This window comes from Brassica oleracea, chromosome C9 (genome assembly GCF_000695525.1).
Source record: "Brassica oleracea var. oleracea cultivar TO1000 chromosome C9, BOL, whole genome shotgun sequence".
Taxonomy (NCBI): domain Eukaryota; kingdom Viridiplantae; phylum Streptophyta; class Magnoliopsida; order Brassicales; family Brassicaceae; genus Brassica; species Brassica oleracea.
The window spans coordinates 22663492-22675755 of NC_027756.1; the positions used below are offsets into that span (position 1 = coordinate 22663492).

At 34.7% G+C, this 12264-nt stretch overlaps 1 protein-coding gene and 1 long non-coding RNA gene across 4 annotated transcripts in view; both read right to left on the minus strand.

Moving 5' to 3' along the window:
- Positions 1–7949, minus strand: part of LOC106314585 — a 10831-nt gene extending 2882 nt beyond the window's left edge. Inside the window, exons 1-5 of the mRNA XM_013752440.1 lie at positions 7479–7949; positions 6263–7139; positions 6076–6151; positions 5269–5971; positions 4695–5193 (exon numbers count right to left, since the gene is read on the minus strand). Of these exons, the coding sequence (XP_013607894.1) occupies positions 4695–5193; positions 5269–5971; positions 6076–6151; positions 6263–7139; positions 7479–7949 (2626 nt within the window). The remainder of the gene's footprint in view (positions 1–4694; positions 5194–5268; positions 5972–6075; positions 6152–6262; positions 7140–7478) is intronic.
- Positions 7950–9348: 1399 nt separating this feature from the next.
- LOC106315922 lies at positions 9349–11478 on the minus strand. 3 transcript variants are annotated; one of them, XR_001264679.1, is made up of 5 exons: positions 10955–11478; positions 10744–10826; positions 10198–10404; positions 9830–10081; positions 9349–9760 (listed from the first exon to the last, which is right to left on the minus strand). It is a non-coding gene; the product is annotated as an uncharacterized LOC106315922 (long non-coding RNA). The 3 variants fall into 3 exon arrangements; XR_001264678.1 differs by having other exon boundaries at positions 9830–10404; positions 10955–11044; positions 11219–11450; XR_001264677.1 differs by having other exon boundaries at positions 9830–10404.
- Positions 11479–12264: the final 786 nt, after the last annotated feature.

Consider the following 12264-nt stretch of genomic DNA (forward strand, 5'->3'; position numbering starts at 1 on the left):
TGTTAACCTGCAGCCTGAGTCTTGCGGCAAGGACCTGTGACAAAAACTAAACCACCAGATGAAAGAATGATTAATATTCCTTCAAAATCTGATCAAGGATATCCATAATCAAAGCGAAGCAGTCCATCAGATGGTCAACCATCCATGTCTACGAAACCAATGGATCAAAAGAAAGCAAGATGAATCACCCAAAATATCTGATGAGAACTCTAACAAAGCTGGCTCCAAAAATTCCGAAACCGAGGTATCACTGTATCAGTGTGTTTTTCTCTTTTATTTGTTTACATTAGCAACCCCTTTACTTATGAACTCCAAAGTTGTCATTAAGCCTTAACAGAAATTACTTAGGAAAATTAACCCATTGTACTTTCTTGACAATCTCATGATTAAAAGACTGTTTTTGAGAAAGTGATGAATAGATAGTTTGTATTTGGGATTACAGTATAGATGTATGGACTGTGTATAACCTATCCGTTTACGTGGGTTCTATGTTGTGAGTTAGAGCGCTAAGGTCGTGATTTAGTCCCATAATAGGAAAAAATATACATTCTCTGCCTTCACTCCAACGGTTCGAGTCGGACCTATCCCCACCCTTTTTAATTTTCGAAGTTGCTCGGTAATCATTTTCAGCTTATCAACATTTCATGTAGATTTTGAACCTCAACTCTATATCATGTATAATTTATATTTGGTTGGCAGGTGATTAAAGCCTTCTTCCAAACGAGGTGCATCGCTTGCGTCGATGAAGAAATCAATAAAACAAGATTTTTTAGAAGACGATGGAAAGTCCGGTAAAGCTGTTGGAACATCCACACCTGACAAAGGTGTTATATATTTGGAGAGGAGGCAGGCATCTTTGGCTTTGACCAAAGCTTCTCCCGACATATCAGCCAATTGTAGCTTAGCTACTGGTTCGTCCAAAGTTTTGGTGTTAAGCACAAAATCATTAGACGTTCATAGAGTCTAATGAGAGCTCAATGGACCTTTTAGGAATTCTAACTTTTAATCTTTCGTGCATTCAAAGATGGTGTTGTAGTTTTATTAAATTCACTTTCTTCGAAATGAAGAAAATATGAAGTAACATTTACTTTAGTAGTTTATTTTATTTTCTTTTGTAAAATAATATTCTAAATACGTTATATCTCTAATTAATTATTAATAACACCTTTCACTATTTTATGCTCACTCATGTTACTAAATTGTTTTATTTTAACGATAATCTAACATAATTATCATTTAATATAAATGAAATATTATCATACAATAAATTGATTATATAACATGAATAAACAAACATATAGTTTCATATTTAAAAAAAAAAATCAATATGTATATATTTCTTCTATAAGTGATTAACAAAAGTGTTTTGAAATAAAATATCAACTTATTTATCTTTGATTCTTCTTAAATAGGGTAAGAATTCTTAAAAATGAATTTTCTCATATTCTTCGATATACATAACTAAATAGATAAAAGTCAAAACTTTGAAATTAATTGGATAATATTAACGTATATAATATATTTTACAAAATATACAAAATAAGTAAAGAGTTCATCTTCAAAAATGAAAATGTGAATAGTATATCTTCAAATGTGAATTAGCATTGTTCATTATTCATTTTAAATTAAGAAATGGAATAGGATTGAAAAAAAAAAAAATACTCTGAAATGAATCAAAAATTAAAATAGGGTTGAAGATAGTTAAAATTACTTATTCTTCTTAGCCATTTTAATCGTATCAGCCATTTTTGCTCATTGATATGAATTACTATTTAACAATAAAATCATGTTTTTTATTTTTTACAACACAATAAAAACATGTTAAAAACCATTTCCAAACAAATTTTTTTCACTTTCACATCAAAAAGCACAAATGTGGTAAACTATTGAAATAAGAAAATCACATTGAACCGAATCAAACTTTCGAACAATATTTCTAATGAAAAAATACAAAATAAGATCAACAGGAACATAAAAAACTAAATTGTAAAATAAGTTTAGTACATAATCCGCGCGTAGCGCGGAAAAAAACTCTAGTGCTTTTAAAAAATTTACATCTAAAATTTTACAGCCAAAAGTCTAAAGCTACAGCAAAAAGTTTACAACTATAATTCTACAACAACAAATCTAAAGCTACAATTATTACCAATCGGACCCTACATTAACAGTTGTATTAGACCTACAACATTTGCTACATCCAATATGTGTGTCATTTCAGAGAGTTCCAAATCAATGCAAACCTCCATTTAAGTGGTCTGTTAAAACATGGGTATATTTATTTGCTGCATAATGAAACGGTGAACATCAAGATTTTTGTAGTCTATATTTTACGACTTTTACTATAACTCTAAGCCAACCAAGTTAAGTGGAATTATTAAGTTCGTTATTTCAAAATATCTAAATACTAGGTTACGATCCGCGTCTTAAGTTTTTGTCACAAAAATAGTGCTCAAAATAGCCCTTTTATTTTGAAATTTTAAATTTTTTATATTTTTTTTAATTTGAAACTCTATCCCCAAAACTTCACCCATTAACTCTAAACCCTAAGTCTTATATTAGTTAACTTTAGGGTAAAAACATACTTTTACCTTTAAATAAAACTTATTTTTGGTCATTTTTCTCATTATTTTGTGACAAAAACTTAAAAATAGCTATTCTAGGAAATTTCTCTAATATTATTAATCCAAACAATAATTTTTATATTTGATCGGATATATAATTAAATTTAAATGATATTAACATATATTGTATATTTTTAAAAAATTAAGTTATCATTGTTTGTTCAAAGCTTTTATCAAAAACAATTGTTCAAAGTAAATTTTGAAATTAATATATTTATGTATTTTATATGGTATATATTTGAATTCAAAATGATATATATATATATATATATATCTTTTAATTTTAATAATTAATTAAATTACATTAAGTTTTTTACTTATACGATTTTTTAATCATTTGTATCTTGTCATAACTAAAAATTTAATCCATGAATCGCCAAATTTGAATGTGAGTCTTTTAACAGTTAGTAATTTGTAGTCTTTTTAAAAAAAATATAATATATACAGAAAAATTTAATTTTTTATTATATAGTTAATGTGATTGTTTAATTTATTTTAATAGTTTAAAATTAAACAAATATGATAGAAGATATATTAATTTTTATTAAATCTTTATTATTTAAAATCATTAATTGTCATATATATTTTAGCCACATTAGGAAATTCCATAATTTTTATTTAAGAAAATAATAAAGAACATTAATAATGATATGATTAGTTTAATAAAAAAATTATTATATAATTAGATGAACCAATTTATTTTTCTAATGATTATAAGAATCATCTTCGTGATTACATGTGGCTACAAAAAAAAAACGGTAATGAATCTCAATTCATAATATGGGATTCTTGTGTTTTACAGGGTGAGAGCTGACAGTCTCAGATTACGTGTATGTTCACGCTAACCGTTCTGTCATTTACAACTCAAATGAACATCATTAATCAAACAGGTAAATCCCGTTTTTTTTTTGTTAGAACTTGACTGGTAATCCAGAGTGTCTAAATTAAGTATATGAACGGTGTATTGACATGAAAATATAACGACAATTGCAAAAATCAAACTTTATAAAAAAAATCGAGGCTTAAAATTAATTATAAATCCGAACAACAAAGCAAATCTACCTTAAAAAGAAACTTGAACAACTTACTGAAGATTCGACCAAGACTTTATAGTAAAATACTTTTGGTAGCTAATATTCAAAAGGATTCTCTTCATGTCTAAAAAAGATAGGACGGTGTATTAGCGTAGTGAATGATGAAATGGCTAACATCCATTTGGCTTATATAGATGAAAATCAGGGCACTGATGAGAAAATTTTCGAAATATTAGCACAATTCATCGAACAAATTTTGTTTGTCAATCACTCTCTAATTAATGCAAATCACAGTAGAATTTACCATATATAATTCCTTGACATCAAAGCAAAGTATCCTAATTACTAGCGGATTAACTTAAAGGTATTTTTACCATATATAAGATATACGATGATAACCAAATATTTAATAGAGTCAAAACTATCTATAATTTGATGTAAAATATCTATGGCTATATCCTCCATACTTAATTTCCGTATACCACCAGTAATTAGACTAGATTCATGCATATATTACTTTCATAAATCGTTAATCTCGAACCAAATTTTAGTCAATTCGGTTCGTTTGCATTACGTACGCCATTTCGGTTTGCGGAAATAACCATTAAACCACATCATTTGAATTTCACGATGGTACTTTTTTTTTTTTTTTTTGAACTTGGCTTTCTTATATAAAAGCAGAAAAGAAATAAAAAGGGTACAGCCATAGACTTATAGTTTGATATGGGCCTAGCCCAGTAAAATTGAACCCCAAAAACCCATATGCAGAGAAAGTAAAGCTCCCTAGTGACCTTCGTTGACGAACAGAACGAAGAGAAGGTGATGATGATGATCTCGAACCAGCAGTTTACGGCACTTAATGAAACAGTTATTCTATGGAGAACCAGAGCTGTTGGAGGGAAGAGGAGAGTCGAGGTCTAAGCGAAGATATCTTGTTACGGATTTGAAGATTAATTTGCTTGATCAGGGAGTCCTGAGATCGAAAAGTATTTATGTGAAGCCTTGAGTTTCTCTCAGTCCAAATCGAGTAAATCGTTGCCTGCCAGCACCAGAGAGAGAGTTGAGAAGTTAAGCTCTTGATAGGAAGGTGTTTGCATGCGAATTAGAGTGGAGCTCCAGTCAGAAGTCGCAACCATGGAGCACCGAGCGGCGATCGCATTCCAGACACCAAAACTGAAGGGACAAGCGAACAGCAAGTGGTCTCTAGTTTCGATTCCCAAGTTACAGAGAAGACAAGTCGGAGGTGTTTGCAAACCCCAACCGATCATCCTGTCTCTTGTTGGGCATCTATTGAGCACAAAGAGCCAGGTGAGAAAACATTGCCTCGGAATTCCTCTTTTAATCCATACAGCTGAGCTCCAATTCACTTTTGGTTGAGCTCCCCTTAGCTCCTGATAGACTTGACGGGTCATGTAGTAAGCCGAAGAGTTGTTGCCAATCCGCCATTCATACCCATCTTCTTGATCCTGTAGATCAACAGTAGTTAAATAGGAAGCGACATTGACCTGATTTTCGGACCTTGAAGGAGGAAGAGCCCACTGGCCATTGACATTGAGAGAAGCCAAAGATAGTTTGCAAGGTTCCCATAAGGAGACCAATTGTCAGACCAAAACCTGTGTGTTGATCCCATTGCCTACTCGAAGATGAATCCAAGGGTAAATTGTGTCCCTCATTTTCAACAATTTTCTCGCCATCCAGGACATTGATTGGTTTGGTTTCACTGTCCAGAAGTTACTGATATCATCTCTTAATATCTCAAATCGAAACCAAGCGACCCAGATGAACTTTAAACAAGCGGCCTTGTTCCAACACTGCAAGTCACGGATCCCCAGCCCTCCTTCTCCCTTAGTTTTTGTTACTTCAGACCAAGCGACACGAGCAGTATGGTGACCCTCCAGGTTACCTTTCCAAATGAAGCAGCCGCACAGAGAGTTGATTCTAGATATACAAGACTTTGGGAGAATGAAAGCAGAAGACCAAAAGGTGGTGATTCCCGCTATGACGGTCTCTATAAGGAGAAGCCTGCCCGCAAAAGACAGAGTCTTGGCACTCCAAGAGGTAAAGCGACTCCTAACCTGATGAATTAGCGGTTCACAATTTTGTAGGGTGAGCTTTTTAGTACATAGAGGGACTCCTAGGTAGCGAATAGGCAAGGAACCCAAAGGCATCCCCGTAGAAACTTGAATAGCTTCTACCTCTGGCACCGAGAGTCCTGAGGAGAAAAAGCACGATTTTTGCATACTAACCGCTAGGCCCGACCTAAGCTCAAATCTTTTAGGATCTGCAGAACTCTTTGTAGCGATGATAGTGAGCCATCTAGGAAGATTGGCAGATCATCAGCAAAGCAAAGATGAGTTAGTTTAGTTTTGACACATTGGTGGTGGTAGGAGAAGGAGCCTTCTGTAGCCTCTTTATTTAACATCAAGGAGAGACGGTTCATTGCAATGACGAAAAGATAAGGAGACATGGGATCCCCTTGGCGAAGCCCTCGCTTCCCTTTAAAATATCCATTCACACAGCCATTGTAGCCAATCATGAAAGAGGGGATGCAAATGCATAACCGCAGCCAAGTTAGGAGGGGTTCGGGTAGGTGTAGGGAGTGTAAACAGCAAAGGAGAAAATCCCATGATAACGTGTCAATGGCCTTAGATATGTCCACTTTAACTGTTATCCACTTTGCTCCCTTGTTCTTGTGATAACCATTTACTAATTCTGCAGCTAGGGTTGTGTTTTCCACGAGCAGGCGATCCTTGACGAAGGCAGTTTGATTTGGCACAATAAGATCAACGAGTATCAGCTTCAAGCGAGTCACCAGGAGCCTGGAGATGACTTTATAGATCGTGTTGAGGCACACAATTTGTCTGAATTCTGTGATTCTCGACGCTCCAGGAAACTTTGGGATGAGTGCTAGGATGGTTGAGTTGGCTGTAGCAGGCAAGAAACGGTTGGTGAAGAAATGAGTGATGGAAGCAGTAACTTCTTCTCCAAGAATATCCCATGAAGCTTTGTAGAACCCTGACGTTAAGCCATCAGGCCCAGGAGCCTTGTTAGCATTGAGCTTGAAGAACAGTTTTCTGATATCTTCTCCAGTAGGGATGGCAATCATCTTTTGGGCGTGGCCGGGAAGGCATCTGAAGCTTGTTAGGGAGTGAAACCAGGCCTCTGTCGAGAGAATATAGGTACTTGCTGGCGGCAGTTGACCAAGAATGGAGCTGAAGTGTGTGATCGCGTAGGAGCTCATTGCAGAGGGGTCAGTGATAGTTTCGCCGGAGAGCAGGATAAAGCATCTTATTGCGTTGTAGCTTGCTCTAGTTTGGCAGATCCGGAAGAAATATGTGGTGTTGAGATCCCCTTCAGCCAACCAATTGATTCGCGACTTCTGCCTGAAGTAACATTCCTCGATTTCCCGTAGGAACGACCACCTAGTGTGAAGGTCTCTCTCTGCTTGAAAGGTCTGCGGGGAAGGGTTTTGCAATGAGTTAACCTGCACAATTTGCAACAAACAGTTAGTTTCTGACACTCTTTTTTGAATATTTGAATAATTGTGTTTGTTTAGATCTCTCAAGTCCTTTTTTATGCATTTCAGCTTCCAACACAGGCTAGAGAGAGTTGCAGCAGAGCTTCCGGCCTCAGCCCACGCTAGAGATACCACATGGTGAAAAGTCGGGTGTTTAGTTAGGTAGTTGGAAAATCTAAAGGGCTGGGTTCCTACTTGTGGGAGTTGGAAGACGATGTCTGTTAGACAGGGGCAGTGGTCGGAGGGTAAGGGTGGTAGGAAGGAAGCGAAGGCGTTTGGGAAGATAGAGAGGAATAAACTGTTTACAAGCATCCGATCAAGTTTTTTAGCTATTGGAAGAGAGGGACAGGAGTTGGTCCAAGTGTGCAGAGACCCACTGAATCTAAGGTCAAAGACCCCAAGCTGGTGAAGGCAGTTTCTGAATTCAGTCATCGGGGAGGGGGCAGTGTTGACAAGTGGGTTAGAATGCTCCTTATGGTGAATTATTTCATTGAAATCTCCAGCAATCATCCAAGGAGAGGAACATAGGGAGAGGGTCGAACAAGTATTTGTAAGCTCCACCCATAGTTCTGACCGCTCTTGATAGGTATTAGCTGCGTAGATTGCAGTGTAGTGAAAAGGAGGAGCAGTGGAGAGACATAATTCACAAGTAAGGGATTGGCGCGACTCATGAACAAGTCTGAGCTGCACTGGACTTTTCCAGAGAAGAATGATTCGGCCATCATCATCAGAAGTGTGGTTAGAGAGATAATTCCAGCCTCTGCAAAGCTCGGACATTAGGAGAGACAAGTTAGGTTCCTTAATATGGGTTTCACGATGGTACTTGCATTCAGAAATCAGGTTTCGTTAGCAGAAAAAGACTCCATGATGAACACGACATGTGGAAAGACTCGAGATTAACCATTAAGCAAAATGTGAAGTAAATTAAACGTCTAAGTCCAATTAAGTTATACAAAAGCGAATGACCAGTTTGTGTGTTTAAAAAATGGTTTAATTATAATGTGGAGGCTTCGTCGACGTGATGAAAACTTGTAAAAAGACGCAAGATAAACAATTTCTAGACTTAGACACACAACAATTTTGCTTGTCTAAAATGGATTAATGGTATTTATAGTTAGTTTTGATATCAGCATCTTCATATGGCTGTGAATCTGTGATGCAGTGTTGTGCAAGCGAAAGAGGTGAATTAAGCGTACACATTTTGAGAGGAACGTATTCATATATTATGTGTTGTGTGTTTTGTTTTTAAATAGGGTAAAAGCTAATGTTATTTTGTTAATCACGACATTGTTATAATTGCCAAGGATTTACATCTACATCGTTATTTACTTCTTTTATGTTTGGGTTGATATAATTTTTTCTAGAGAATTGATTTTGGATCAATAATTTTTTTCAATTGACTATTAAGTTGTCACGTTAGACTAATTGGCATCCTAATTAAGTGACAACTCAGCAAGACTCTTCTTTAATTATAACAAACTACATGTTACAATTTTTTAAATGTTTCTCTATTAATATATAAGAGATATAAACTAACGATTATTCAACCAAAGACTTCAGATATATATATTGGTTTAGACTTATTTAGAGAATAAGGCTAAATATTAAATAGGTTCATTTAAACATATAACTTATATTAATTGTTGTTACCTTAGTCAAAAGTGAAGTTAATATTTATTATTAAATCGTATCGTAAACATATATTTTCATTACTGTGTCTTTTTGGTAAGACACATATATTTAAGTATCTTTCAGAAAATTATAACCTCAGTTTTTATATTAACTAGAGGCGTAGTCTCCGCGCAAGCGCGGGGGTCGGTAACATAATTGTAGCTCTTTTATATATTTGATGATGCTGTGTTTTGCTATGATCTTAAAATTTGTTGGTATTTGTATTTTTATAGGTTTGAGTTTGGCTACTGAAGTGTGGTTATTGTGTTTTTTAAAAAAAAAAAAAAAAAAAAAAAAGTATGTGTTCTATGGTGTGTATAAATTTTGTTGTTGTAGCAGAATGTGTTTATTTGGTATTGTTTTATCTAAAACTAATGTCCATTATCCCAAACTTGATAGATTTTTTGTTAATTTGTAATTAGCAGTTACTTGTGTTTTAAAGCAAACATTTGAAACCATACCATATCTTACAGACAAATATAAAGAATGACACAAGATTGTAATCACCCCTACTTTTTTTTATCAAAAAAGCTTGAAAAGTTATTGGTAAAGAGTACTTAGTATTTTTCGTATTACAAAAAGCCCGGAAACATTAAAAAAAAAAACAAAAAAAAACGAAAGAGCTCTATTAAAAATAGAAGCAAACTTATATTTTCACTCATTTTGGCTTTCCACCTAATTTGTCATTTTCACGACGTCTAAGCATTCTTCGTACAGGTCTCCAACGTTCCCATGCCGCAACATGTTGTTTCCTCGATTCAAAACAAAACCTCGGCAGAAAGATAAAGAGTTTGGCAAGACATACATTGTTTTAAGGGATGGATTTCTTATCCAAGTAGAGAAGCTGATGCTATGAATCCTCTTTGATCCCATACCGAGCTTAGGTCGAGTCTCTTTGGCAATAGCAAGGTGATCAACTATAATAAAACCAATACAAGATAAGGAACATTAAAGTCAAAGATAAAAGTATATAGATAGATATTAACCAGTGATCATTGATGTTGACAGCGAGGTCTGAAAAGCTCTTCTAATGGTGTATGCACTATCATGTCTTGGAGGATCAGATAAAGGCAACCCACCAACAAATTTCTGTGGACCCTAAGAGCTTTTTTTTTGTTTTTGTTTTCTCAGGTACAGTCCGTCTTGCAAGAGCTAATGACCTCAGTCCACGTACAGCGTACTTATCGATTCCATAGATCACTCCACAGATCAGCTCTTGTGTTGCAGAGATCAAGAATCTGAATATCATCAAAAGAAAAAGGTTTTAAAGGTTAAATCATTGAAGAGAAACAGTCCTAAAATTTGAAGTGAAGTTCCATGAATTCAACAGGAGGAAACGTCTGCAACAATATACCAATTCAACATATGTGAGTAACAAAATTAGCTCACACTACCCCAAAGAGAACCAAAAGAGTGTACATAAAAAGTGAAGTCAGCGTTCCAATAAGAAACTCATTATAGCCGTGATAAGAACCAAGATCAGCCTTAAGCTGTTCAACAAATGCCTTCCTCTTCACTCCTTCTGGCCTCAAATCCTTAAAATCTGACAGCACTCTAACAACTGAACACATAAAAGTAACATCAAGCTACAAAACAAAGGCTAATTCCATAGGAAGAATTTTTAAAAGAAATAAAACTTGAAAAAAGAGAGTGAAATTTTTTTTGAACAGAAGCAATTGTCTGTAACTACGCTATGAACAGAAGCAATTTTTTGATAAGCGAGACATCAACATTGTTTAAATGTATAATTTCCTACAGACGGTTAGAAAAGATTTTGTATAATATGAGTCGCAAGATCTGTAGTTGTTTGCGCTAAAAAGACTATAGCACGGGAGTTTATGCTTAAAACTCTTGCTTAAATTGTTGTACATGTTTTTTTAAGGTGAGACGTAATATATACCTTGTGCTAAAAACTTCGAATAGCAGCAATGGACGGGTCAAAGTAAAATTGGGTCGCCCGTGTGGAGTTGAGGTAGAGGTAACCTGCGATGCAAGAGTTTCTGTTTAGTCATGGCTTAAAGGCACATGTATGAATAGAACTGTTAAAAGTTAACTACGTTGAGAAAGGGCCAACTGATAAAGCGGTTATGTGAGAGTGATGATGTTCTGACCTTTTCATCTAGAAGCAGTAGGGTAAAACCCATGAACTCTCCATTCTTCTTGATGTTTCCTCAATTCCAGATGAGCCGGTCAACAACCACCTGAGAGAACCGACCAAGGTGGAGATCATCAAACGTTGCATCGTGAACATCAATTGCATTGGAGGAGGATGGTTATAGATTTCGAGAGAAGATAAATTCAGAGAGTATATGAGATGCTAGATATCAGTCTCAACCCTCTCATGTTTATAAGGTTTCAAGTGTTCTTTTGGTTACCAGAAGCATCAAGCTTTGATAGTAAGCAAGGGAGACGGAGAGTTCGGGAGAGTAATTGACTTTGATGTGAATTAGAAAATTCATTGCAGAAGAGAAATGTGTTCATCGGAAAGTGAGAAAGAGAAGGATAAGGAGATCAAGAGATACGGGTGATAAAAAGTTGAGATCAAGTAGTAGATTCTGTTTTAACAGTGACAGAGACGGTGATGCTGAATCGCCGTAGATGGAGGAGTAATTGAGACCTAATCAAGTTCAACCTTAAACGCCGAGTTTTGCTTAAAGAAACATTTGACGATTATTTATATGGGCCCACCAGATGAAGAGATATATGATGACGTGTACACCTTTATAAGAGAGCAAAAACTCATCTATCCCCTATACATTAAAAGATAAGTCACTTTAGTGATTTCTGCTGAGGCTGCACTCATATAGAGCTTCTCAGAATTCTATTGGTCGATTTTTTTGAATTTTATTTTTCATTTATTTTAATCAATCGCTTATGTAGACAAGCCCAAAACTATTATCGATTTCGTTAAGCCCATATATAGCTAGGGGATAATAATTATCGATTTATTTTAGCCTTGGGTACCTGTTCGGGTTCGGGTCTGGTATTTCGGATTTTCGGGTATTTTGGCTATAGAGCTGTAGAACCCGTTCGGGTATTTCTGTACTTCGGGTCGGGTTCGGAAATTTTTAGTTCGGATTCGGTTATTTCGAATCTGGTTCGGATATTTAGATTTTGAAAAAAAAAATTAAAATTTTCATTTCTCAAGTTTCTTATATTTAAAAATATAACTTTCAGTTAACTAATTTTTTTATATTTTTAATAGATTGAATAGTTAATAGATTTGGACATAACATTTTAAAACTAAAAAGGCATTAATTTAGTTATTTTTTAAAAAAAATTTGGATGTAACTTTTTATTAATTTTTTAAATAAAAAACTTGACATACATTTTAAGTGAGTAACAAATCATTTTTTTCATAATTGTATGTATATCATATGAACTTAAAGTATGTGTAGTATCAATATAAATATTTTATATA